General features: G+C 42.0%; 5 protein-coding genes and 1 pseudogene across 6 annotated transcripts in view; 5 read left to right on the top strand and 1 right to left on the bottom strand.

The window, feature by feature from the left end:
• Positions 1-110: 110 nt before the first annotated feature.
• On the top strand, positions 111-1,647 carry LOC108658847 (uncharacterized). The gene is made up of 2 exons (XM_030386988.2): positions 111-1,316; positions 1,377-1,647. The coding sequence occupies exons 1-2, from the start codon at positions 209-211 to the stop codon at positions 1,574-1,576; spliced, it is 1,308 nt and encodes a 435-aa protein (XP_030242848.1). The 5' UTR covers positions 111-208; the 3' UTR covers positions 1,577-1,647.
• A 1,948-nt stretch (positions 1,648-3,595) lies between these two features.
• Positions 3,596-4,700, top strand: LOC115563672 (uncharacterized; annotated as a pseudogene).
• A 769-nt stretch (positions 4,701-5,469) lies between these two features.
• LOC115563675 (uncharacterized) lies at positions 5,470-7,428 on the top strand. The gene is made up of 2 exons (XM_089256390.1): positions 5,470-6,567; positions 6,649-7,428. The coding sequence occupies exons 1-2, from the start codon at positions 5,511-5,513 to the stop codon at positions 6,837-6,839; spliced, it is 1,248 nt and encodes a 415-aa protein (XP_089112516.1). The 5' UTR covers positions 5,470-5,510; the 3' UTR covers positions 6,840-7,428.
• A 201-nt stretch (positions 7,429-7,629) lies between these two features.
• LOC115563674 (uncharacterized) lies at positions 7,630-9,066 on the top strand. Its single transcript, XM_030386999.2, has 2 exons — positions 7,630-8,782; positions 8,863-9,066. The coding sequence occupies exons 1-2, from the start codon at positions 7,702-7,704 to the stop codon at positions 9,048-9,050; spliced, it is 1,269 nt and encodes a 422-aa protein (XP_030242859.1). The 5' UTR covers positions 7,630-7,701; the 3' UTR covers positions 9,051-9,066.
• A 257-nt stretch (positions 9,067-9,323) lies between these two features.
• On the top strand, positions 9,324-11,062 carry LOC115563670 (uncharacterized). Its single transcript, XM_030386993.2, has 2 exons — positions 9,324-9,559; positions 9,624-11,062. The coding sequence occupies exons 1-2, from the start codon at positions 9,425-9,427 to the stop codon at positions 10,707-10,709; spliced, it is 1,221 nt and encodes a 406-aa protein (XP_030242853.1). The 5' UTR covers positions 9,324-9,424; the 3' UTR covers positions 10,710-11,062.
• Positions 11,063-12,686: 1,624 nt separating this feature from the next.
• The window catches only part of LOC108658492 (uncharacterized), a 94,538-nt gene continuing 81,361 nt past the window's right edge, over positions 12,687-25,863 (bottom strand). For both annotated transcript variants that reach the window (XM_089265726.1, XM_089265727.1), the window contains exon 15: positions 12,687-14,225. In XM_089265726.1, coding sequence (XP_089121852.1) covers positions 12,708-14,225 — 1,518 coding nt within the window. In that variant the 3' untranslated portion in view covers positions 12,687-12,707. The remainder of the gene's footprint in view (positions 14,226-25,863) is intronic.

Below are 25,863 nucleotides of genomic sequence, written 5' to 3'. Positions count from 1 at the left end.
TACTTTATAATATGCAAATATTTAGCCAGCATCTCTTACCCTCTCGCATATAAATCACAATTGCGATATGAGTACGTCGCCGACACCTGCGAGGTGTTGTATAAAAAGCCCTGTGACTGGGTCAGACTGGCACAATAAGTCTCAGTCTCCAAGTAGCGGCTGTGGAAGGGGCTCGATTGTAATAGATCAGCGAAAGTTGCGCAGCGAAATGTCAGTTTCAGACCTGATAGGCGCATTGGACGCCATTCCAAAGCTAATGAACTCAAGCTCTGACGCAGACACGCAGATTTCGGGTGGGCCAGAGTGGCTAACACAGAGATATGTACAGGAGGCTCTTCGCCAATTCTACAGAGACTCGAACCTAAGGATCATCGCGCTGGACGGTCGCCCGGCCTTAGGGCGCGGCGAAAACTATGGCGGAGTCTTGACCCGCATTACGGCGGAGTTCGTCAGCGGCGATGGCAACTCTCAGATCGGAAACTATATAATCAAGACCACATACGAGAGCAACGAGTTCGTACGCAAAGTCATGGAGCCCTACGACATATTCAACCGGGAAATGTCAGTTTATGAACAGATTCTGCCCAAACTAAAGGCTCTGCTGCTAGAGATCGGGGATAGTGAGCAGCTCTTTGCTGAGACGATGGCCGTTGACTACGATCGCTCAGCTCTCATCTTCGATGATCTCAGCAAGCGTGGCTACGTGATGCCCGACCGCCTGCTGGGCCTTGATCTCAATCTGGCTCGCCTCGTGCTGCGAAAGCTGGCTAAGATGCACGCCACCTCGGCCGTGTTGAATGAGCGCGAGAACGGCGCCCTGGAGAGCTACGATCGTGGCATGTTCAACCGGCACACCGACAATTATGCGCCCATATTCGAGGGCATGGTGCAGGCCGCCAGCAACTGCGTGGCCCAATGGCCTGGCTATGAGCTCTATGCCCAGAAACTGAACGATCTTGTGCCCGTCTACATGGAACTGGGCAAGCGAGTGTTCGACGTCTGCCCGGGGATCAATGTGCTGTGCCATGGTGATCTCTGGACCAACAATGTTCTAGTTAAGTACAACGAAGCCACTGCCGAACCGGAGGATGCCATTATCATTGACTTCCAGTACGCCGTCTGGGGATCTCCGGCCATTGATCTCTTTTATTTCCTCAACTCGTCGCTGCAATTGGATTTGCATTTGCACCATCAAGAGGAGCTTATTCAGCACTACTTCACGATTTTCTCAGATACTCTCAGAAAGTTGCGTTACAAAGCACATATTCCCAGCTTGCATAACTTTCATGTGCAGCTCAAGAAGAAGTCCTTCTATGGTAAGTCTTAAATATTTACGAACTTCTCTTGAGTGTCCCTTAATGTGCTCTCATTTGCAGCTATGCACACCAGCTTGGGCATCTTTCCCATCCAGAGGAATGTGGAGACGGATGATGCAGACTTTAATGCTTTAATCAAAACAGATCAGCGAGCGATAAATTTCAAGAATGCCTGCTACAGAAATCCAGCAACCCAGAAAGTAATGCGGGAACTATTATCCGTATATGACAGTGAAGGGTTGCTCGATGCAAATCAGTGATGTCCTATGTGATTACCTATAAATTTTGTATTACTTTCTCTTATAAAGTATATATATTCTTTTGTATTGTATATATATTCAATTTATTATATTAACATATATTAGCCTATTGATTATATCATAATTTTAAGCAGTACTTTATTTAATAAACTAATCATTGTTATCATCAATTTTACCTCTATCATTATTATAACCTTGATCATTACGGTTAAATACATTATGGAAGTTACACAAGTTTCACAAGAACAACGACATCGAACCTAAACATTTCATTATTTTTATCTATATAAGGTGGGGAATGCTGCCGAACTCAAATGCATTTTGTGAAAAGCTTTTCAACTTACCTACCTCAATCTCAATTGGTAATAATATAGTGAAATATAAAAATAAAACTAATAAAACTATATAGAATACATTTTTTTTTTAAATTTTACACGTCCTAGAGGGTGTAGAAATTAAAATTTTTAGAAAACCCTGCTGACGTTCAGAAAGTCTTCGACCCCAAAGAGCTTTGAATATTATTTGCAGGTTATCGATAGATGGGTCAACAGCAACTCCATAAAAAATTTTTTAATTTTTTAGCTCAAACATTGTATGAGATATTTACTTTTTGGGTTTACCACATTGCCTAATCTTTTTATACCCTGAACCCATTGAAAATGGGAAATCAGGGTATAATGGTTTTGTTAAAAGTATGTAACAGGCAGAAGGAGGCGTGGCAGACCCCACAAAGTATATATATTCTTGATCAGGACGAAAAGCTGAGTCGATTTGGCCCTGTCCGTGTGTCTGTCCGTCCGTCCGTCCGTCCGTCTGTATGTACGAACGCGTCGATTTCAGAAGATATAAGAGCTAGAGACTTCAACTTTTTTTTAAAATGTCGGTATATATCACGCGCAGATCGAGCTTATCACTAAAAAGCGATAACTCATTCCGATATTTTTTATCGATAAAAAACCTTATCGAAGATCACTTAAATAATTATATCTCCTACATCTTTCAAGCTAGAGTCTCCAAATTGAAAATGTATATTAAGATGAATTTTATACAATTTCGGTTTTTGTTAAAATTTACCCCCCACACCTAAGTCCACCCCCTCACCCTCATCTTTGTAAAAGTCGTATATCAAATACTAGAGCCTTGTGCTTCGGTATACACATACATTTTAACATTATGATTACGTTCTGAAAGTTTCATTACGATCGTACGTCTAGAAATTAAATTATTCAACAAATAAGTTGTCATTATATTGCCAACACTGCAGCGCAACCCAAGCGCAATCGCCTGTGTATGCGAGTGTGTGTGTATGCGTGTGTTTGTTTGTATGCGTGTGTGTGTGCGTGTATTTGTATGTATGCGTGTGTGTGTGTGTGTGCGTGTGTGTTTGCTAATTATTTTTGAAATATCAGTTGCTTGTAGGGTTCAGGGGATCTCGTAGTCGAGCAGTCTCGACTAGAGCTTTCTTACTTGTTAAACTTGGATTTCAGCTCTGTAAAGACCATTTTTAGGAACATCTTACTCACAACAAAATGAGTAGAATAAATTGTTTAAGTAAAACATTTTCGATATCGCGTCTTGTATTCTTCTCTTTACATTGAACAACAAAAACATGTTTTGTGTGGTATTTAAGCTTTCGCTCTCTTTGGAATCGCTTCATATATATGTATATATATACATATATGTATATATATATATATATATATATGTATGTATATCATGCTTTCTAGATTACCTTGCTTGAGAGCGTGAGCACAATAAAATGTTGCGAAATTAATATTAATATAATATTTTGTTATTTATTATATTACAATATATAATATATAATTTTATATAGAAAGCCTACCTTTTTATTTTTCAATTTACAGGGTATACGACATTTATTCAGTATCCATTTGTACGACGGATTCACTCTCACAGAGCTTTCAAAAGCACAGAGAGACAAAGAGAGAAGTTTTGGTTAGTGCTAAAATGCTAAAATTTATATCCAGAAGCGAAATGTCGCTGAATGCATCACGAATAATGACTGCAAATCAGAGCTGAATCCCACATGAATTGGAGGTGGTGCAATGGCTAGACTCTCAGTTCTTTACCGAAGTGTTGCAGCATTACGAGAAGGCGCCGGAGCTAAGGCTAACAGATCTCAGGCTGTCGCCAGCCAGTGCGCAGGGGGATAATTATGCGAGTGTCATGTTCCGTGCTTGCGTGAAGTACTCAACCGACAAAGGAAGTACTTCCAAGTCGCTAATAGTCAAGGCAATGCCGGAACTGGGCGCCATGATGAAAAGGATGGTGGGTGAGTCACACATATTCCACACGGAGATCGCCATGTATACCGAAGTTCTGCCAAAGTTCGAGGCGGTGCTGCGAGAGGCAGGCGAGGAGACGGCGCTCTGTGCGCCTTGCATATACCACAGTTTGGAGCCACGGCAGCTGCTGATCCTCCGTGATCTGCTGCCTCTGGGATACCAAGTGATTCGCAATTGACCTCTCTCCTCGGTCGAACTGCGCTCCGCTATGGAGAAGCTGGCCAAATGTCACGCAGTTAGCCACAAACTACTGAAAGAAGGTCCGGACTTTTTTAAGGACCAATATAATATGACCAATAGAATATGGTCATGTTACCCAACTTTCTGAATCAAAGCTTCATAACCAACGCTTTGCCCAACTTTATTCACATGCTCGACGAAGTAGAGAGCTTGAAGAAGTACAAAAAGTATTTTGAGGCCATTGAGGAAAATCTAATCCAGAATTGGGCAAATACATTAAACGAGTATCACCAAAGCCCCCGAGACGATTCGTGTTTTGTTCTGTGCCATGGCGACTTTCACATCAGGAATTTGATGTTCAAGAGCGACAGCTGCATGCTGATAGACTTCCAACTGTCTCATGTGGGGCCCTTGGTCAATGACTTCCTCTATGCCTTTTTTCTCTATTTCATATTAGACTCATTTAGTCAGAGTTTCTTTTGCTGACCACGTTTTTGCCCATGCAAATTGCTACCCGAAAGAATGCCATTGACCCATTTCGGCGGCGCACGAGTATGTTCAAGGATAAGGACTACCAGCAGGAGGTGGAATGCCTCTTTCAGCGTATGAGTGATCAAGGCTACTTTAGGGATATGTAGTGTCCCAATGGACTCAACGTTACATTTGTTAATTTAAGTGAAATATGGAGAGAACAATAGAGAGAGGACACAAGAGAGAGAGAGAGAGAGAGAGGGAGATATAGAGAAGGGGGGAGTGAGATGTATATAGATAAATAGAAAGATAGGCCTTACAAATTAATAAGTAAATCCAATATGAATTCAATGTTTACTTCTTCTTTCGCTGGGACCGTCGAAGAACCAGGGCAATTATTTAGTATACTTAATTTCTTCACTATTTACATGTTGTTATTTATTTATTTATTTTTTATCAAAGATAAATTTCAAGGCTTTTAAGTATAAATCTCTAATTTTACTCTTAAATCTTATAAGGATTGGTTTACAAAAGATCTATAGAGTTAATCATTAATTCAAATTAGAAAAATCGATATATTGTTGGGTCAATTCCCAACATATCCCAACTTATTTACAGACCCTGATGAGTACTAATATGATTTGAATGGCTCTATTTTGCTTATATGCATCAGCAGCAGTTGCATTTCGTTATCTGGACAACACGAATAAAAACAGCTAGATTATTATTGTTATCTATAAAATTGTTCATTGTATAGAAAAAAGAACATCTACTTGATTGTTTCTGATATTGCCTAATAATCAGTAAAATCGATCCATCGAGTATATATTTCACAACAATATATGTACCTGAAATTAAAGGAGCTTTGAAAGCTCATGATAGCAACAATAATATAAATTCGGAAAAGTACTCGTTTCTTATTAGTTTATTGACAGCTACGCGACTGACTACAGTGTTTGAACGGCATTCCATTCATTATGACCGATAATATTAACTACAATTCGGATGAGCTCGAAGCACCCGCCTGGCTGGACGAACAATTCCTTCAGAATGCCCTAGTAGAGCACTTTAAAGAGCCCAGCCTAATAGTGACGAGTTCAGAGATATCCCCGGCGAGTGCTAGAGGCGATCACTATGCAAGTGTGATGTTCCGGGCCCATGTCCAGTACTCGATACATAAGAGAAAGTTTTCCAAGTCGTTGATCATTAAGACAATGCCTGAGGCCGATGGGCACAAGAAGGAGTTTTTGGGCGACTCAAAGATATTCCAAACAGAGATTGCAATGTTCACTCAAGTGCTGCCTAAGTTCCAGGCAATTCTTCGAGAGGCGGGGGAAGAGATTACATTTTGTGCGACCTGCGTCTATCACAGCTTGCACCCGAAGAAGGTAATGATTTTTGAGGACCTGTTGCCCCAGGGCTACCAAGTAATCCGGAACAGATTTGTCAACATAAACGAGCTGCGATCGGTGCTCGGAAAACTTGCCAAATGGCAGGCGGTTAGTTTCAAGCTATTGAAGGATCAGCCCGGAATATTTGATGAGCTGAAGTTTGATTTAACGACCATACCAAACTTTCTGGGGCAGGACTTTATGAAGGACGCCTTGCCTAATTTTATAGACATGATCAGTCAGGAGGAAAATTTGAAGGAGTATCGCAAATACTTTGAGCCCATGCGAGAAAATCTCCTTCTCCGCTGGCAAGAAGTGATTCGGGAGTACCGCGAGAACCGACAGGACAATGCGTACTATGTGCTATGCCACGGCGACATTCATATCCGAAACATGATGTTCAACAAGGACAGTGACTGCATGCTGCTCGACTTCCAGCTGTCATACATTGGATCCATAGCCAACGACTTGCATTACGCGAAATATATGCTGCTCAGTGCTAATGACCGAAAGGATAATTGCGATGCTCTGCTCTACTACTACTTCGATACCTTCGTCAAGACTTTGTCAAAAATCGGATATCAAGGAGAGATGCCCAGGTTAACACACTTTCGAAATCAGATTTTCGATAGGAGATACAGCGGTAAGTCAGTCGTGATACTGTAACAACATAGCATAACAACGTATGATCATACTAATAGCCATTTTCTGCTGCCGCCAATAGATATTATGTTGTTCACGATATTTTTGCCCGGAGCTTATAACATGCGTAAGGGCGACGATCCTGCTAAACTGTTACAGGATAAAAACCTACTCAAACAGTTGTATCAGGATGAGGATTACAAACAAGAACTGGAATATCTTTTGCCTCGAATGCTGCATTTGGGATATTTTGACCTGCAGGAAGAAAAATAATTTTCGATCGCAATATTTTGTTTTGTCATTGGAGATTGTTTGATCATATTCCTCACTAATAACAACAAAAATAGCAAACACTGGTACTGAATAAATGTGAAGGGATGACTAGGATAGCTTTACGTATATGTACAGACATATATTAATAAACGAACAGATTGAATAGGTAAACTAACAAATAATTTTCAATTGCGAACAATCACTATCTATTAGCTATCATGTAACACCACATCAATAATAATTACGCAATATTTCTTATCACTGATAGCAGAAGACCCACTCAATGATGTGTTTGCATTTAAAACATGTTATTATCTTAGGAAACTTCTTCACCACAGCAATGAACAATTTACGAGAATGCACTACACAAACCCGACTGGCAGAAATTTTGCTTTAGCTAGCTTAATCTGGGTTGTCCAGCAAACCAACAAGTTTTGATATTATTCAATTTAAGGAATAATGTCTACCCTGATGTTGCGATATGAGTACTCTGAAAAAGTTTTGTACATTTCATGAAGTTCTATAAATAAGTAAATAATAATAATAAAATATATAAATAATAGGTAAATATAAGTCAATTTATAAATAAATAAAATAATGAATAATTTAAAACAAGACAAGAATTAAAGCTGCTATCAATGTGTCGTTAAACGAAAAACTTGTTTCCATGATGACGTTGGAAATAAATGCAATGACTGTGCAAGTTAGATTTATGAAACTGAGATAAACTGAGCCAGCTATTAAGATACCCCCTGATAACGAAATGTATAAAAGTTCGCCCACGCGGTTAGGGTAGCTTATTCGATTATGTTGCTTTAGAATCTTCAGACTGAGTTTTTCGTCAACTAATTTTATCCGCGAGATGGCTCCAAATACGGAATCTTACAATCAGGACGAGCTGGAGGCGCCCTCTTGGCTGGATTCTCAATATTTCAGAGAAGTGCTAAGTGCCCATGAAAATGACGAACAGGTGGAGATAATTGATGTTAAGATGTCACCAGCCACAGGCAAAGGCGATCACTATGCCAGCGTTATGTTTAGAGCTGGAGTGGAGTATAAGAGAGCAGAGGGCGAAAAGTACTTCAAGTCGCTCATCATCAAGACTATGCCTGAGCAAGACGGCCACAAGAAGGACCTGTTGGGTGAATCGCATATCTTTGAAACCGAGATCAAGATGTACTCGAAGATCTTGCCCAAGTTTGAGCAAGTACTCCGAGAAGTTGGAGATGAGACGAAATTGTATGCGCCCTGCGTCTACCACAGCATGAAGCCAAGACAAGTGATGATATTTGATGATCTATTGGTGCAGGGTTACACCGTCCTTCGGGATAGGGAGCCGACCTTCGAAGAGGTTCGCAGTGCATACTGTAAGCTGGGCAAGTGGCATGCTGTGAGCTATAAATTGAACAAAGAGCAACCGGAATTTCTCAAGGAATTGAAATACAGCTTGTTTGAGCTGCCAAAAATCGAAGAAGATAAGTTCTTTATAAGTGGGATGGACATATTCGTCGAAATGCTCGAAGCGGTACCAGATCTGACCATTTACAAGCCTTACTTCGAGAAAATACTGCCCAACTTTATGAAGCGCTGCAGGGAAACTTTTAAGGGCCACAGAGAAAATCCCAAAGAAAATGTCTATTATGTCCTCTCTCACGGTGACTTTCATATCAAGAACTTAATGTTCAAGTACAACAAAGAAGGCGGAGCACTTGAGGATTGCATGCTTTTGGACTTCCAAATGAGTAATGTGGGTCCCATGTCCATCGATATCATTTACTCGATCTATCAGATGCTGTCGCCGGAGCAACGGCATTTACAACGCGACGAATTAATATTTATCTACTTTACTACTTTTACGGAGACTTTGAAAAAGATAAACTTTAATGGCGAGCTACCCACTTTAGCAGAGTTTCGACAACAGATGTTTCAACATAAGTATTTTGGTGAGTGCATAATTCTTAAAACATATTTATTTATTTATTTATTTTTTATATTTCTAAATTCATTTATTTTTTTTGTATAGAATTCTTTTTGTTGACAACATTTTTGCCTGTGATGCATGCAATGAAGAAGGGAAAGTTTGAGATATCTGAAATTGTTGTGGATCGAGAACTTAGGTTAAGTTTATATTATAATGATGACTATTTAGAGGATGTTAGAAATACTCTGAAACGCTTTTTGCATTTTGGCTACTTTGATAAGCTTGAATAAGCCAAAGGATATTGTATATCATATATACCTATGTAATTGAAATAAGAAATTGTTCACTGGTCAACTTGGAATATTTCATTTATTTGTAATTTTGATAGCAAGAAAATGTATCTGTTTTTATAACAATAAATTACTAAATTACAAAAATTATCAGAATAAAAATAAATCACATGTAGAGAAAACTATCGAATTAATATTTTTTAAATACGCACCGATGTTGTGTGACATCACTAATATCGATAACAAAAGAAATAACAGCTGATTTATAAAATGTACTAAAAATGACTGAATGTGTTTAACCATTAACCCCCGCATGTGCAGATAAATACAGTAAATTTGAACTTCCAATTAAATTGATAAATAGTAATGAAGAGATGCCTGCAGAGCTAAGTGAATTGCTGTGTCGCGCTTGTCTTAAGCAAGACGAGCTATTGGTGGACATTTATGAGCATGTGGAGGAGCAACAGACAGACTTATGCACACTGCTGGAACGCTGTGGCGAAATAAAAGTGAATTTACATATAAAATATTTGCTTAAAATATATTATTTTATTGGGGACCTGCTTGTTTCAGGTGGACAAGTGGGACGCATATCCAAAGTATTTGTGCCAGGAGTGTACAAAGGAGCTGCTCATCTCTGCCAAGTTCCGGGACAAATGTGCAGCAACGGAGGAAGAGCTGCGAAAAAGAACCGCAGAGCGATTGGAGGATGAAGAGGCGGCAAAGGCTATAAACGTGCTGGGAGCCGAGGACCTGGTTGTAGATGAAGATGAAAAACAAACCCTAAGGGCAGATGATATAATTGAATTCGATCCCAGTGAGAATGTTGAGTTCTACGAAGAATGCGAGACGGAGAAGCCAACGGAAGAAGCAGTGATATCTGTGGATACAGCAGATAAGGTGAAGCGAACAGGAAAACCATCTTCTACCAACTACAGCTGCGATGACTGCGGCGCCAGCTTTCAGCAGACGGCCACGCTGCAGCGGCACCTCGGCAAAGTGCATCCCGATGCAGAGATATTCAGCTGCACTCGATGTGACCATGGCTTTACACAACATATCAATTTGGAGAAGCACAGCTGCAGTGGATCCGAGGCATCTGCCACTGATATGCGTTCACGGCATCGTTGCACTCACTGCGGCAAGTGCATGCAGTCTGCATCCAGCCTAATCATACATTTGCGGCTTCACAATGGGGAGAGACCATTTGCGTGCGACGTTTGCCCGAAGACTTTCAAAACCAACGGTGGACTTGTGACTCACCAGAAGAGGCATCTGAAGCTGCTGGAATACGAGTGCGATTACTGCGGCAAAGGCTTCGTGGAATCCAGCAATTTACGCCGGCACATTGCCTCAATGCATACGCAGGAGCGACCGCACACCTGCACCGTCTGCCAGCGGACCTTTTCCCGCGTCTATCTGCTTGAGCTGCACAAGCGCACCCACACAGGCGAGCGCCCATATGCCTGCTCTCAATGCGATCGCTGCTTTGCCCAGTTGAGTGTGCTGCGCACTCACGAGCGCATCCATACGGGCGAGCGGCGCCATAGCTGCAGCATCTGCCAGAAGACCTTCAGTCGCCAGATTCAGCTGAAGAAGCATCAACTAAAATCCTGCCAAACGCTGTCTACACAATCCTTTGAAGAGCTCCGCTCCTAGCTTGTAGATTGCATATAGCAGACTGATGCATTGAGCTCAAATTATTGGTCAAATTCATTACAGTTAACTAGGTTTAAGCTAAATATGTTAGGTGTAAAAGTTTTGTTAACTTAAGAGCAATCTTTGTTACTTAGTCGTCAATCAAAATTAGTGTTAAGCCAATATTAAATATTTGTAATACATTAGTCTAAAGGTGAACTTAATGTACTTGTATTTTAACAATATCTATATTGAGCTATTGAGAGCTTTGGTTCAGCTTGACATAAAAGTCAAACATAAGAGATGATTATTTATTGATACCGAATTATTGGCTGCTTGCTGTACGTTACTAAAAATACATTTATTTGAAATTCGCTTGGGTTGTTTTAGAAAGCAAAGTCCTCCTTTTATTATTTTATAAAATACAACTATTGTACTTACTTTGAATCCAATCTGAGCATTAAATTATGAAATATATACATATATAGTTGTTAGGATACCTAACTAGAGGAGAAAAAATATCATACAGATAAAGTTTACTAGATGATTTCTACAGTTTTAGGTCAACACTCGGTCTTGAGCAATTCTTCATATAATAGTAATGAGGGGTGCCTGTCCTGTTTTTTGTCATTTCCTGAGATGTGAAGCACAATAACTCTTTTGTCCGTTATGGATCAAAATACCAGTAAGTTACATTCGGCATTCTCTGATTAGATTCATTTCTCACTTGCTATGAGTTAAAATAAATATAATCTAGTTTCTCAATCGAATTCCTGACCATTTGAATAAATTACACTGCTTATATCAGAGTCTAGCTCGGTATATACAAGAATCTCCTCCCCCACAATATCTTTGCTATTTGCCTGTGATACCATACAGTGTACTCAAGTCTCCTCATGTTAGATTTCTAAATGAGAACTGACCGAGTTGCTGTCTTTTATTTCCGGCTTACCTTTAAATCCCTCTTACAAGTACAATGGAACGAATGGAATGGATAAGTGCTCTACAAGCAGGATTATCTTGTCCTTTATCTTGTCCGTTTTTCCTCAGGAAGAAATACAAGTTGATGATTTAAGAGGTTTTTGTTTTATTGCATGCACATAAGAGTTTAGTTATGTTTTGCTTCGTGTTATGGGTTTACAATAGCTTCTGATACGTTTAGCCTACAAGATACAACAAATTACGTAATTACACAAATTCCTGTTACTTGCCATATAGTTAGTATATGTTTTATGCGAACTTTGTATATATATAAATATATATATAGATATATAATTTGATTTTTGCTTTTGAAAAAATTACATAAATAACATGCATAAGTTTTGAGGGCACAACTTTTACTTGATTTGAAAGTATTCCATTTTCACACGAATATTATTATGTATATTTTGTTAATGATTTCCGGGCTTTGCACTTTGCCATATAGTATTTTGATTCGCATATCTAAATATAGATTTATATATATGTATATGTGTATGTATAAGCTGAGGACTTACAAATATAACTATATTTGGTTTTATTTGCTTTTGCTTTGTTCACTTTGCATAAACGTAATAATGAGTATAAATATTGTAAGTACTTAATGTTAATATGGTAATTTACTCAATTAGCTGGATTTAAGAGTGCTGAAACGTCGAGAATCAATCCAATTATGGCGCAAATCTCTTTGGGTTCGTTCTAGCCATTCCACGCTAGGAGAATCCTTTCGATGGTTAGCTTGCGACGGCGAGTTAACCACGCTGACTCCGGCTTGGATACAGTTAGATGGTAACTTGATCGGTATTGTTATCGGTATCGAGTTCGTTATCGTTATCGCTATCATGGGTTATTAGAGGGGGCGGGTAGACTTAGCCTACAGAAGCGTCGCCTCTACCAAAAATGGAATCAATAGAAAATTTATTAAAATTCGATTGGCTTGAAAAGGGTATTCAGATGCGTATAGAATGACTGTGGTTAGCAGGTGAGCAAATTGGGTGAGAGACGGTGCAGCTTGCTTCACGAGAGGTTTCTGGTGGCTCCTTAGACCGCGGCGCTGTGCTCGGACCGTCGGAAATACTTACGCGCCTGCACATTCAGGTCGTCGAGCAGCAGCTCGTTGGAGGACTTTGAGCGCTTGGGAAAGATCAGGGCGTTGCGCAACGGCGTCACATGGGCCACATTGGGGCGTGGCTTGGGTGGCGGGGCAGGCGGTGCGCGCTTCTGCTTGTAGGACACCCGCTTCAGCTGGCGCACAAAGGACTGGCTTAACGTTGAGCCACGATTGAAGTCTGGTTCCTCGTTCAGCGCCGGCTGTCCAGCGTATTTGTGCAGCTTGGCGGCTGCCGAGCCGGTCGGCAAAGGCTGCAGCTGCTGCTCTGAGTGGGTTTTGTTGACGGTGCCCGCTGCGGAGCTACTGCCCTTGAAGCGCTCAAAGAGATTGGTCAGGGTGCTGGAGCGCTGCTGCAGCATCGGCGGCGCTGGCGCCGCGTACTTTTGGCTGTGCTTCGGCGTGCGCCCAGCGCAGGCAGTGGTGGGCGTGGTGGAAGCCGTTTGGGCGCGACTGGCAAAGACATCGTCGTCCAGCTCGCTAAGGCTGACCAGCATGTGCTCGTCGTCAAACAGGTCATCCGTATTTGTAATCGTGTTGCTGTTGGTGTAGCTGCGACTCGTCTCCTGCAGCGTATTGTTCCGCGCCATCTGCTCCGCCTCCTGCTCCTCGTCGTCATCCCCGTAGTTGGCAAATATTTCGTCAAAGGCCGCGTTCACAATGTACGTCTCGTCCTGCAGCTCTTCCGCGCTGCTCACCCGACTGCCAAACAGGTTCTTGCGATAGTCGTCGTACGGCTGCCTCAGCTGCTCGCTCGAGTGTGCCCCAATGGACGGCGCTGCTGGGCGTGGCAACGTGGCCAACTGGCTGGCCAGGCTGTGGGTGCTGCAGCTGTTGATGAGCTTGCCGGGTGCGGGTGCGGGTGCGGTTAGTGGGCACTGGCCATGCCGATGACTATGATGATGGAGACTCTGGGTCTGAGTCTGATTCTGATTTTGGTTTAGATGCTGTGATTGTGCCTGTGGGTGAGCCTGGGCCTGAGCTTGTGCTTGAAGCTTCTGCTTTTGCCGCTGCATGTGCTGCAGGCGCTGGCGCAGCTCCTGCGACCTGCGCTTCACCTGGCTGTACTTGGCATCGCTGCTGCTCTTGTGGTTGCTAATGCTGTGGCTGCTCGCGCGCAGCTGATACTTACTCTGCTCGCGGTCTCGCTCCTGCTCGGCCTCGGCCAGGCGCCGCTGCAGCGCCAGCGTCTCGAACGTGTGCACCATGCTGCCCACGTGGGTCTGGATCTCTGGGATGCCCAGGTCGCCGGTGAAGAGGTCGCGCTGGTGGCGCTGCTCGGGCGACAACAGCTCGCCCACACTGTGCGGCCGGTGCCCATGCGTGTGGGCGTGGCAGTGACGTATGGGCGGCAACGGGCAGGGGTACTGCTCGACCAACTCGCTCGCCTGCTGCTGCCAGAGCAGGTTGCCGAGCTCATCGTGAGCGCTGGCGGTGGCCAAAGTGGATGACTAAATAGGTGGGTCACAGTGTTGTATGTTGTAGTTGTTGTTGTATGTATGTGATGTTGTTGTTGATGTTGTATGCGAGTTGTTGGCAGTTAATTCAAGCAAATTGTTGATGAAATAAATAAATAAACAGCTGATTAGCGAAGACTGCGACGTAGAAAGAAAGAGTGATAGAGCGAAAGAGAGAGAGAGAGAGAGAGAGAGAGATAGAGAGATCCAAATAAAAGTGGATAGCTGGTGAGCTTGTGTCATGGGCGGGGGCAGGGGCAGAGGCTCGGGGGTGAAATCTTAATCTCTTAATATAACTTAATCAATTAATTATGCCTATCGATTAGCTATATAGTATATACACACACATATTGACCACATTTAACCATAAATGACTTTTCTTACTTTGATTTGTTTTGTTTTTTTTTCTTTCTTTTTTTTTTGCTTGGCTGCAAAGACCTACAATACTTTGCAATTTCCATTTACTATCGTATTTCATAAATATTTCATATATATTCGCCATTTCAACTACACTCTAAATTTAAGTTGTATTTTATTTATGCTAAGTCCATGGAAATATGTCTTGAAGCTTTCGACATTCAATTCAATAAAACAACACAAACAGCTGCTTATAGCAGAGCAGCATGGCCTATGAATGTCTGTATGTATGTGTGGTTGTCTCTGTGTGTGTGTGCGTGTGTGTGCGTGTGCGAGTGTGAGCGGTGCTCAGAAGTGTGCTAGAGTTATGGCACGTTGCGTATACGCAGTGTATTACATTATTGCAGACTCTGAATAACCAAATCAAGGGCAATTCACAATGCTCGGTGTTAAAGTTTGTATAATTCAAGGTGTGCGTATGTGTGTGTATGATTTTCATCATATATATATGTATATATATATATGTATGTGTGTGCGTGTTGGCTTCGGATGTGCGCTGTGGGCAACGACAACACTTTACAACTGAGACAGCAATGTGTGACTGTGCGAGTGGTTTGCGTGTGTGTGTTTTTGTGCAGTTTAATAATAGTTATTATCAAATGGTAAACTATCACTGGAGCTGGAATAATGCTGCTGTTGTGGTTGCTGGATGTTGCAAGTGCGTTTGCTAGACAGCTGCTGCTGCTGTTGCTTGCCGCATTTTTGTTGCTGCTGCTGTTGTTGCTGCTGCTGCTTGTGCATGGCCTTAAAATCATCCTGAGACTTGCTGTTTTTCGAGCTGTGCTTGTTCTTGTGGCCCTTGCTGTGTTTCGTGTGCTTCAGACTGTGGTGTTGGTGGTGGTGTGGCAGTGGCTGCTGCTGATGCTGTTGCTGTTGCTGCTGCTGGTGTGAATGACTGTGTTGCTGGTAGTGGTGCTCAATGTGCGCAATGTTGCTGCTGCTGTGGTAATGTGGGTGCTGCAGCTGCTGCTGCTGGTTGGAGGTGTCGCTGGCGGTGCCGCTGCTGCCGTAGCTGTAGATCTGCGACTTCGACTGGCTGCGATGCGGATGCCCATGCAGATTGGTCACGCTATAGTGATCCCGATCCAAGCTGTCGAAGGTCTGCAGATAGTGCGGATTGATCTGCGTGCAGTAGTCACCGCCAGCGCTGGCCTCGCCGTGGCCGTGTTTGCGGTCGAGCGTGTTGTTGGTGCGTGCATTCAGGTGTTGCAGGTGTGTCATGTTGTAGCTGAGATGTTGGTACTGGGAGTCGTGTTGCTGCTGGCTCTGCTTGCTGCCGTTTTTCATGGGCAACGGCGGCGGCTGCTGCTGTGCATTGGGCGATCTGTTTGGTTTGTTTGCGTTGCTGCCGCTCGACTTAAAGCTGCTGTTGCCGCTGTGCAGAGCGAGGCTGTTGCTGTTGCTGTTGCAGTTGCTGTTACTGTTGTTGCTGCTGTGGCCGACGTCGCTCTTCGTTTTGATCGCTATAAATGTGTTTGGCAGCGGGGGCAATGGTGGTGTGCCTGTGGGCGTGGTTATAGTGGTTGCTGACGATGAGCAAGTGGTTGTTGCTGTTGTCGCTGCCGTTGCCGTTGCCGTTGCCGTTGCTGTTGCTGTATTGCTGATGTTGGTGGTGCTGGCCACGTTAAGTTCCCGCTACGCGATGTGATGCCCGCCAAATGTGCGCAGTACTGGCACGCTCTGATTGTGGTGTTTGGTGGTGTTGGACGTGTTGTTGGTGGTTGTGGTGGTAGTGGTGGTGGTGGTGGTCGTGGTGGTCGTAGTGGTGTTGGTGGTGTTGCAGGTGTTGGTGGTTAAAACATAGTAATTGTTGTCGATGGAGTTGTTACAGTGTCATGGTTAGCAGTTGTTGTTGGTGTGCGTGATTGGTGGTTTTGTTGTTGTTGTTTTTGTTGTTGGGCGCATTTGTTGTGGTTGTTATCGGAAAATGAAATTTCAGAGCGTAAAAGAGACGAAAAAAGGAAAAGAGTAGACACTTATCATATAAGTTGTGTATGAGATATACATATTATATATTGCTTATACGTGTGTACTTGGTGAGTGTGTGTATATCTGTTCAAATATGTTATGTCTGCGTGTGTGTGTACACTTTTGCTTAAGAACGTGGTGCGTCAGTTATGGGGCTAAAAGTGCCTGCTTCTCAGTTTGCCAGAGCTGGTGTCATTAGCATAAAAAAATACCGATCTATATGCGTAAGACTTATCAATCAGGTAGTGCTTGAAAAAAATTAAGAACTACCAAAATTAAATGAAATGAAATATGTGCATTTTAGATTATATTTAAAACTGATTTTATTAGTAGAAAAATACTAAAATAATAATAATATAATTTGTATATGAACATAAAAAAAGTAATTTGTAAGCATACATTTTAAATAATATGTATTAAAATAAAATAAAACAATATTTTTAAAACACTTAACAAATATGTATTTAAGCAATTAACAATAAAAAAAGAGAATTGGAAAATGAAGTATATATACCAGAAACGTTTAGATGAGCAGTAAAGAGAAATTAAAGTTAAACTTATTACATTTAGTACATTATATAAAAATAATAGAAAATATAAAAATGGTGCATATAGTTCTTTTAGCTCTACTTAGTTGCATTCCGTTACAGAGACATAGAGAACAAACGATATATATGCGTATAGAGATATACAGTTACTATTTGTGTAGTACCTAACTATTCAGATACAAGTGTATATAAGATATGATAATTCCAAGGCGAGTCCAAGCCAAATTTCATGCAACGGCGCGGCTGCTGCTTAGTCGCTTTGTGGCAGCATAAAGTGGCGAATAAAACTTGCTTAATTCAGGCTAGGGGCAAGCGGGAAAGAGTTGGCAGCTCTGCAAATTAGGCGAGCACAGAAAAAGCAAAAAAGAACAGAAAATCGTAGAAAAAATCGTGGGGAAATTGGGGCAGAACCGACTGCTAAGAAAGCTAATTAGTCGGGACAATTTGGAAAAAAGTGAGCATAAGTTTTAATAAGAAAGCGCGCTGTGGCACGCTAATGCGCGCCCGACTGCGGGGGCGTGGCTGAACTTGAAGGGCAGCGCAAGAGTTGCTGTCTTAAAGTTGCAGCTTCAGAACGCCGCCGTGGTGTACGTTCCGTGTATCCGTAAATTCCGCATTTAAATTTAAAAAGTTTGCACGCACTTGGCGCAACTGCCAGAGCCATTGCAGCGGCACGCCTCATGCTCAGTCAATAACAAATAGCGGCAACAAACACACGCACACAAGCACACAGAACACACAAACGCTAAAGAAACTTTCATTCATTCACTCAATGTACACTCAAAGGCACTTAGCGCATGGGCTCGAAGGTGGGCGTGGCACTTGGCTAAACTTCTTGCTGCACATAAAAGTTGACAAGCGTTGACATAATTTTACACGCAATGACAAGCAGCAGGAGCAGCAGGAGGTGCACAAGCAAGTGCCACAGTCGCAAGTTGAGGCAGCTCGAGTGCTGAATTTTCTACATCATTTAGCAGGCGGGCAAATCTAATAGAGCCAGCACACATAATTGCGGCACGCAACGCTAATGATGGATTATTGGTGTCGCTGAGCTGCCCCGACAGAGCCATTTAGAAAGGTGCACTCCATTGCGAGCAGCCGCGAATATTGTTAGATTATCAATGGCAGCAGACGGCTGGGAGGAGTGCAACATCATCAACAGCCGGAAGTGAACGCCGCTTAGCGCAGCAGGCAGGGGCAGCAGGAAGTTCAACTGGGTGCCACAAAAATTTGAAAACTTTGTAAACAAAACTTTGGCGCTGTGCACTTTGCTGCTGGCGCGAAACGAAACGAAAAACATCACAGGACGATGCGCAGGACCTCTTACGTCAGCAACACGAAAAAATTGGATGGGATGTATACACTAATACATACAACTGTATACATATATATATGTGTGTGTGTATTCGCTAGATAGCGGAACCGAGGTTCATCCTCGCCGCATCCTCGTCAGCAGCTGCACAAAAGTTTTCCACACGGCAAATGCTTCTTGCTCAGCTACTTGCCCCGAAACTTATGGCATGCCCCACTCTGCTCTGCCTTGCACTCCACTACACTGTACTACACTCTACTGCGCTGTTCAGATCTGCTCTGCTTTGCTTTGCATACAACGCTTTCATCAATTGTCCAGCGGATGTTTGGCTCAGCAGTCGACGTCCTCGGTGCTTCCGGCTTGCTCGTCGACATCCGCCTGGCAGCGTCACGCCCATATGCCGATCAAAGCTAACTGCACTCACAAATGCCTTCTATTTGAAACACGCCAGCAAGACGTAGAGGAAGAGGAGCAAGACGAGGAGCAAGAAGAAGAAGACAACTGCTTTGTAAATATTATGCCCCCGCTCCACTGCCCTGCGCTGCGCTGCCATTCGATGGCTGCTACGTTGTGCGTTGTGCGCTTTGCATTTCATTTGAAGAAAATGCTGCAAGTTTTTCCAACTTGCCTCGCCCCGCAACACCCCTTCACGCCATGCCACGCCTGAGCATTGTTGCTGTTGTTGTTCCTGCTGCTACTTTTGTGTACAATTGTAATAACTATCTCAGCGAGTGTTTGAAATGCGTTTACCGAAAACTTTTACAGCTGCCAGCGCAAGAATGTTTATACTTTTGCATTTTTGTGTGTGCGACTTTTAGCGCATAAAATGCGCCAGGCCCGAACTCCAGAGAGAGAGCAAGAGAGAGGGGAGACGGCTAAGGGGCGGCCAGCACGTACTTATGTAAGTTGTAAATAAATAGTAAATACTTGCATTTGCATAACGTGCAACGGGCAGCAACTGCAATACTCTCCCTGTGTGTGTATGCGAGAGCAATACATATTTAAATGCGCGCACAAAAGTATGCAACGCTTTCTGCAACGACCCCCCAAATAGTGCGCATACGCCCCATGGCCCACAGCCAGTGCGGCTGTGCAGCGAGAAGAAACCGTAATTAACGAAATGTCAACTTAGACTGTGGCTTAAGTGCTGAAGTGGTCTCTGAGTGACTTTGAAATACCCTCTGCAGACTGCGATTAAACAATTAAAAAGCGACGATGAGCGGTAGAGAGCATATTTTCTTAATTTAGTTGAACTTAATGAATAAAGACATTCGAATGCGTTATTTAAAAATACTCTTAACGCTATTGAAGACTGGACTGAATATCGAAGATTGGTATGCAGTGACTGACTAGCAGATATCCTGAATTCTTCTCTTCAGATTAGTCGGCATTTTGGGAACATATTACCAACAGCTCTTTCTCTCGAAAAGAAGTCACCGCTCCTCTTTGCCCATCTGTTATGACCCAGCTTTACAGGCAGACAGAAATATGAAATATATATTTACTTAATGGTGGTTGCCACGCCTCTTTCTGCCTTTAACTGACGGGAGCAGCCCGCTCTCATTTTCGCTGAATTCAGGATATTCGTTAACGAATGCTGAGAAAATGAGTCGATTTAAGTCAACAATTTTAATTCCGATCCAATTAATATAAGAGGAAGAGCTTGCGACGCATCACTGCAACAAATAATTATTGAATTGAATTCAAATCCTTTGCAAATAGTAGTTGACATAGCGTACGTAAATATTACGCCTATTAAGGCCATGTCATAGGAAGAGGGGGCGGCTGATAGTATTCAGCCAAGGCTGAGTTGAAAATGTTGAATCTGTAAATGCACAATACTTTACTATGTATATACTTGGCCGATTTTATGACTTTGGGTTTGACAAGCAAGTTTAGTTCTTTCTACGTGTCTAAGAATCTGAATGTGTGCTTCCAGAATTTACACATAATAATTTCAAACTATTATCCCCCAACTATTGTCGTGTTTTTTATTCCTCTTATTTTAATCACTTGCTCATTTTCAATCATTAAGTAGTAAATTGGGGTTTATTATCGCAACTATTTTCCCCCCAACTATTAACATATGATAGTCCATATACTAACATCTATGTGGAATATGATAAAATTACCCAACATTCTTATTTTATTTCATTCTACTCGCACAATCAATTTTAATATTGAAGGGACTGAAATAAATAGAATTCAGTGAGGGAGAAGAGAGTGAAGCATGTTGGCTGTCACATTGCATGATATTTAAGCCTTGTATCTCCTGCTCCCGCTCAAATTTTCGCGCAAAATGGATGGCCTAGAAAGCCCTTGATTGTCGCTGGCCAGCAGCAATCCGCCGAAAGCAAATCACAATAAATTAAGAGTGCCGAAAGGCTTTTGGCCCACCAGCCGAGCCAGCAGCGCCATTTATTTGAATTTGTTTGCCAGGGCTGCAGCAGCAGAGCAGCAGCAGGCGGAGAGCTGGCAGGGGGAGGGGAAACTGGGGCTATCATGTGTGCGTGCTGAAATTAAATGATTAACAAGGTTATTTACGGCACGCGCCGTGAGCCAAAAGTAAGCTCGTCGGCTGACTGGCCTGCAAAAGGAATATATACATATAAAGCAAATACCAATAGTTTTTGTCTCTCGGGGAGTTTTGGGCGGGCAGATGGCCCGGCGGCGTGGGCGGGGCCAAAAACACCTGCGCATGTTTATGTATGCTGCACAAATACCGCGGTCAACGCGACGTGTGGCGCGCATCACGCGTCGCGCTTTGGCGGTTCAAGGACAAGCAGAAACGGAAGCCGAGTTTGCGGTGCTGTTGTGGTAGTTGTTATTATTATATTGTTGGTGTTGTTGTTGCGGTTGTTGCTGCTGCTATTGCCGTTGCCTTCAGCACGTAAATTGCCGTGTCCGGAGCAACGGTCAATTGCTTTACTCAAACAGCGGGCACTCCGGCGGGCGACGGTGCTTGTTTTGTTTGCTGATTGCGCAAATATTTGCGCAGGCATTAAACGAAGAATTGATGGCCGAGCAAGGTGCGGGGCTAGGCCAAGGGCTAGCGGGACAGCTGGACAGTGACGCAGTGAAAGTGCGAGCGGGACAGTAACCGCAATATAAATTTAAATATTACCGCCGACTTAACGGCAATGAGTCTGTGGGTTTTCTTATTTTTTGTTTTTGTTTCAGCCACTCCACTGCTGACTTCTTGACCGCCGCAGCGGACGAACGTTTGCTTTAATGCTAACAGCCTCGTTACTTTTTATTGCACGCACAGTCCAGCTGGGCGGGGCTGAGTGATATTTTGTGTAGTCATTACAAAGCGCACAGGAATGAGAGAAGAAAAGGTACGAAATTGTGATTATGAACACAAATTCGCGCTTAAATTGTGAGCTCAGTTGAGGGTGGGGGCGGGCGCAGGATGAGCGAGCGGACAGATGGAGGTCGGGCGCATTTTATTAAAAAGCGCAAAGTCATTAAATTTTATTGCAAGTTAAATTTTTCAATAAGGCCAAAGCAGCTGAAAAGCGAACGATTTTGTGCTCTTAAGCCAATTAAACGAGCGACGAGGCCAAAGAGCTCCTCGATCCAACCTCGCACTTACCCCGGCTCAGATACATCGCAAATGTCCATTAAATCGGTTAACCGAAAAACGGTTATGTTGCTCTTTGACTTGATTCGATTATTTATCAGGGATATTCCCATAAATATCTGTCTTATTCGTTTCAAATTGACAACTGAGTTGGGGAAAGGAAAGGATCCAATTTGGTGAGATATTTCAGTTTCCTGATGATTATCTGGGCTGAAAATAGTAAACGAAGCCTACATTAGTGAGAGCCCAGTGTTGAATGGGTTACTCTCCTAGAAATGCAATAGCAGTAAGAAAGGATCGGAATAGAAGACAATCCTGAACAATAGAAATATTCTTTACACTCTTTTATACATTTAATACTACTCATAAAAGTCTTTATAAACACTATCTGCTTCCTCCTCTACAGAAACTTATCTAAGTCTAGTCGGCCAATAAGATATATACAATGAATACATATATGAGTTCTTTTTTAAAGGCAAGGGTTGTCCATATACCACGGACCCATCTGGCAATTTACACGTTTTTCGAAAACTATCTTAAGTTTTTTTATATTTTTAAATGTAGCCAAAGAATGAACAGAATTTTCTTTAATTAATTGGGTTGTAAAAGGGATAGCAATCAGGCTTAATTAAAGTTTTGTTGTCCTGCTCCATTGCAATGCCTTTTCCAGTCTTCACTGCGGAATTAAGCCCTTTCTACTTTTCTATTTTTGCTAGTTTTTACTTTATATTGTAGAGCTTTACTTGGCTCACGCTTGAGCTGGAGGCAATAAAATGCAAATTTGTATTTGGGGCTTTTCGCTTTGCGCTTTAGCATATTAAAAAATAAAAGACACCTGCAGATGGTGATACTCGCTGCACAAATGTACGAAAATAAATAACATTTATAGTGGCTTTGGTACACCTACCCTCACACACACACATACACACGCACACACATACAGTGGTGGCGCTCACATACTTGAGTCCCATCTTGTGGAGCATGCCATTTATGACATCCGTGCACCAAAAAGAAGCAGACAGAAATCTGAAAAGCAAAACAGAAGAGACGAGCGGCAAGGCAATGGCCGATCACTTAATACCCTCTGAAGATCTTTAAGAAGGATTTTCTCAACATCGAGCATACTCTCAGCTGGAAAAGTTTTGATGGGAATAAATTGAAAATTGAGCTATATATATGTATGCAAGTAAGTTCTTTATTATTGAGCAATGCAATGGAAGATGGTGTATTGCTGTTTCCGGTTATTTATAGGGTATGTAAAAATGACAACGCATAAAAACCATATTAAATGCCTTATTCTTAACGCCATTGTTTTTGGCATTGCTGCGAGCTGTGCTAGTGGTACGGCGAAGTTGGGGTCTGCGGAGTACGGTAGTTGTACGGTCTTTCGTTTGTCATTCTTTAATGGTGCAATTAGAGCTGAGAAAATGCGTTTGCTGAAAGCTGAGCTGCGGTTGCTGTCGCTGTCGCTGGCATCATAAAGGATTTTTAATAATAGCGCCAAATTACAATAGGCACACAGCCTGATAGCTCACATAAGTGTGTGTGTGCAAACAAATTGCGTATACGCCATGGCACTTTGAAACAAAAGCCACGACAATGCAAAGTTGTGCGATAGATGCCCGCTGCTGCTGCCCGAGATTCTTTTTTTGGTGTGTGTGTGTGTATGTGTGTGTGTGGGTGTGTGTGTGGGTGTGTGTTTTGCGGCTGGTGGGAGTATCCTTCTGGCTGTGCTGTCTTCAACTGGCTTCGCTTCGGCTTCGCTTCGGCTTCGACTAACATTTCTTGCCGCTTGTTGTTTGCTGTAATTTGATGCTCTATTGTTTGCCGTATGCGATTTTCATTGTCTCTGGCACTTTAATGTCATCTGAGATTTTTCTGTCTCTAGTTGTGGCTGTTGCTGTTGCTTATGCACTTTTGTTGTAATTTATGCCCGCATTGTTTTTTCATTTTGCGTAGCGATTGTCATTAGTTTAGCAGCTGCTGCTATTTATGTGCCGAGTTGCACTCGGTTGGCAGCAAAGTTTTGGCCGCAAGTTCATTTGGCAAGAAAACGTTTTTTGATGCTCGGCGTAATTCGCTTTAAATAGCAAAATGCAAAATGATTGTGGCTTTAAGAGATAGAAAGAGAAAGAGAGAGACAGATTCAGAGGTAGAGGGAGAGAAAGAGAGCGAGCGGAAGGACGTTCACTGAAAGGCGAGTCGCCTGGCCATGCAGCTCAATGAACTCGATGCGGAAATGCAAACGTAATAAATTATTGCCGTGCCGAATGAAGCGACACAGACGCACGAAATGGCTGTGGAGGCTGCGCTGAGGTGGCCCAAAGGATACGCTGGGCAACATAAATCCTTACGGAAATTTATGCTGCGTTGAACTTAAAATGAAATACAATAAAATGTTCAGCATGCAGCTGCAGTGCCACAAAGATGCCAGTGGAGGAAGCAAAAACAAAAGGACACACACACACACACACACACACACACACTCGCACGTTCATAACAATAATAAAATTTATTAACGTAGAACAATTTTGCATTTCCTGCCCACGGGCCAGCAAATGATGTAAGAAGAGCGTCGAACATGCCATAAAATTAATGCCAAGGCATTGTGTCTTATATTTATGTGTGTATGTATGTATATATATGCATATTTTGCCTATGTCAATGAGGCATTAAAATGGCGCTGAAAGGCGACCCAAATGATTGGCCCCATAAGAGCGCAATGAAACGAGACTGTGACATGAGAAATCACGCACAGACAGGAATCACAAAAGTAATTCGCTCAGACATATTGCAGCTTATCAACAAGAATTCGGCATCAAGTTGGCATGGAGACTAAGCTAATATCTAATTCGAGGCGGTAAATCAGTTCATACACAAACTCAGCACTATTATTTATTAGACAAATGGAAATAAATATTCAGATAAATATATGTATGATTTATCTCTATATTTCATATATGGGGTCGACCTGGCGTGTGAGCAATAAAACTGTATCGAGTCCCCAAAGTATGGGCAATAAACCTGAATCATAATGTGGAAAACAAGCGCAAATTTGTTTGAGAAAAATAATATCTACGCAGTCTAAGAATAAATAGAAATTATATTTTATATTGAATGTATAAATATATTTATATTAATAATTCATATCTGATATCCGTAGAGCATAGCAGAGCGGAGATGTAATTGCAATCATGGTAGAGAATAATTTCAATTAGGCTTATGTAAGACTGCGACGGAATATAATTAATTAAATATTCAATAGTGTGGATACATTTTTATCTTCATGTACTTACTTTGTAGGAATTGGACGATGCCTAACCGCTGGAAACTCAAACTCAAATTCAGATGTAGATTGTAATATACCAAATCTTTATGATATTACTGTTCAAAAACTTAATAGATTGGGACCCACTGAGATTGGCTCATATACAGATCTCCGAAAAACTTTTTTAAATAATAAAAAAATAACTAAAAGTTTATCTAGATGCTTTAAATGTCTATTAAAGCGAATACTTTATCTAAATCTTATAAAACTGTAAAAAAAGTAAGCGGCTATTGATTAAAATAAGATCAATTAGGAAATTTTTTAAAATATCTAATATTTTTGCAATTAAAATCCTCTAAATGAAGTAATTCTCTATTAATAATTAGATTTTTAGAACATTCCATTAAACATTAAAAATAGTCTTATTGGAATCAACTTGTTGAAAATTTTCCATTTTAGATTCTCTTTAAAATTCACTGGGCATACAATTATTTTCTCCTGCTTCGACTTCATATTTCTTCAGTCTAAGTTGAAAT

Source organism: Drosophila navojoa, chromosome 2, assembly GCF_054131105.1.
Source record: "Drosophila navojoa isolate 15081-1374.11 chromosome 2, UAZ_NAV_1.0, whole genome shotgun sequence".
Taxonomy (NCBI): Eukaryota; Metazoa; Arthropoda; class Insecta; order Diptera; family Drosophilidae; genus Drosophila; species Drosophila navojoa.
This window is presented reverse-complemented; position numbering and strand designations above follow the sequence as displayed.

What these genes read in the sequence shown, in the direction of transcription:
- LOC108658847 (XM_030386988.2), top strand. Translation starts at nt 209, where the DNA reads ATGTCAGTTTCAGACCTGATAGGCGCATTGGACGCCATTCCAAAGCTA. An exon ending in CAAGAAGAAGTCCTTCTATG is followed by an intron (nt 1,317 to 1,376) that starts GTAAGTCTTAAA and finishes TCTCATTTGCAG; the next exon opens with CTATGCACACCAGCTTGGGC.
- LOC115563675 (XM_089256390.1), top strand. Translation starts at nt 5,511, where the DNA reads ATGACCGATAATATTAACTACAATTCGGATGAGCTCGAAGCACCCGCC. An exon ending in TTTCGATAGGAGATACAGCG is followed by an intron (nt 6,568 to 6,648) that starts GTAAGTCAGTCG and finishes TGCCGCCAATAG; the next exon opens with ATATTATGTTGTTCACGATA.
- LOC115563674 (XM_030386999.2), top strand. Translation starts at nt 7,702, where the DNA reads ATGGCTCCAAATACGGAATCTTACAATCAGGACGAGCTGGAGGCGCCC. An exon ending in GTTTCAACATAAGTATTTTG is followed by an intron (nt 8,783 to 8,862) that starts GTGAGTGCATAA and finishes TTTTTTGTATAG; the next exon opens with AATTCTTTTTGTTGACAACA.
- LOC115563670 (XM_030386993.2), top strand. Translation starts at nt 9,425, where the DNA reads ATGCCTGCAGAGCTAAGTGAATTGCTGTGTCGCGCTTGTCTTAAGCAA. An exon ending in AACGCTGTGGCGAAATAAAA is followed by an intron (nt 9,560 to 9,623) that starts GTGAATTTACAT and finishes TGCTTGTTTCAG; the next exon opens with GTGGACAAGTGGGACGCATA.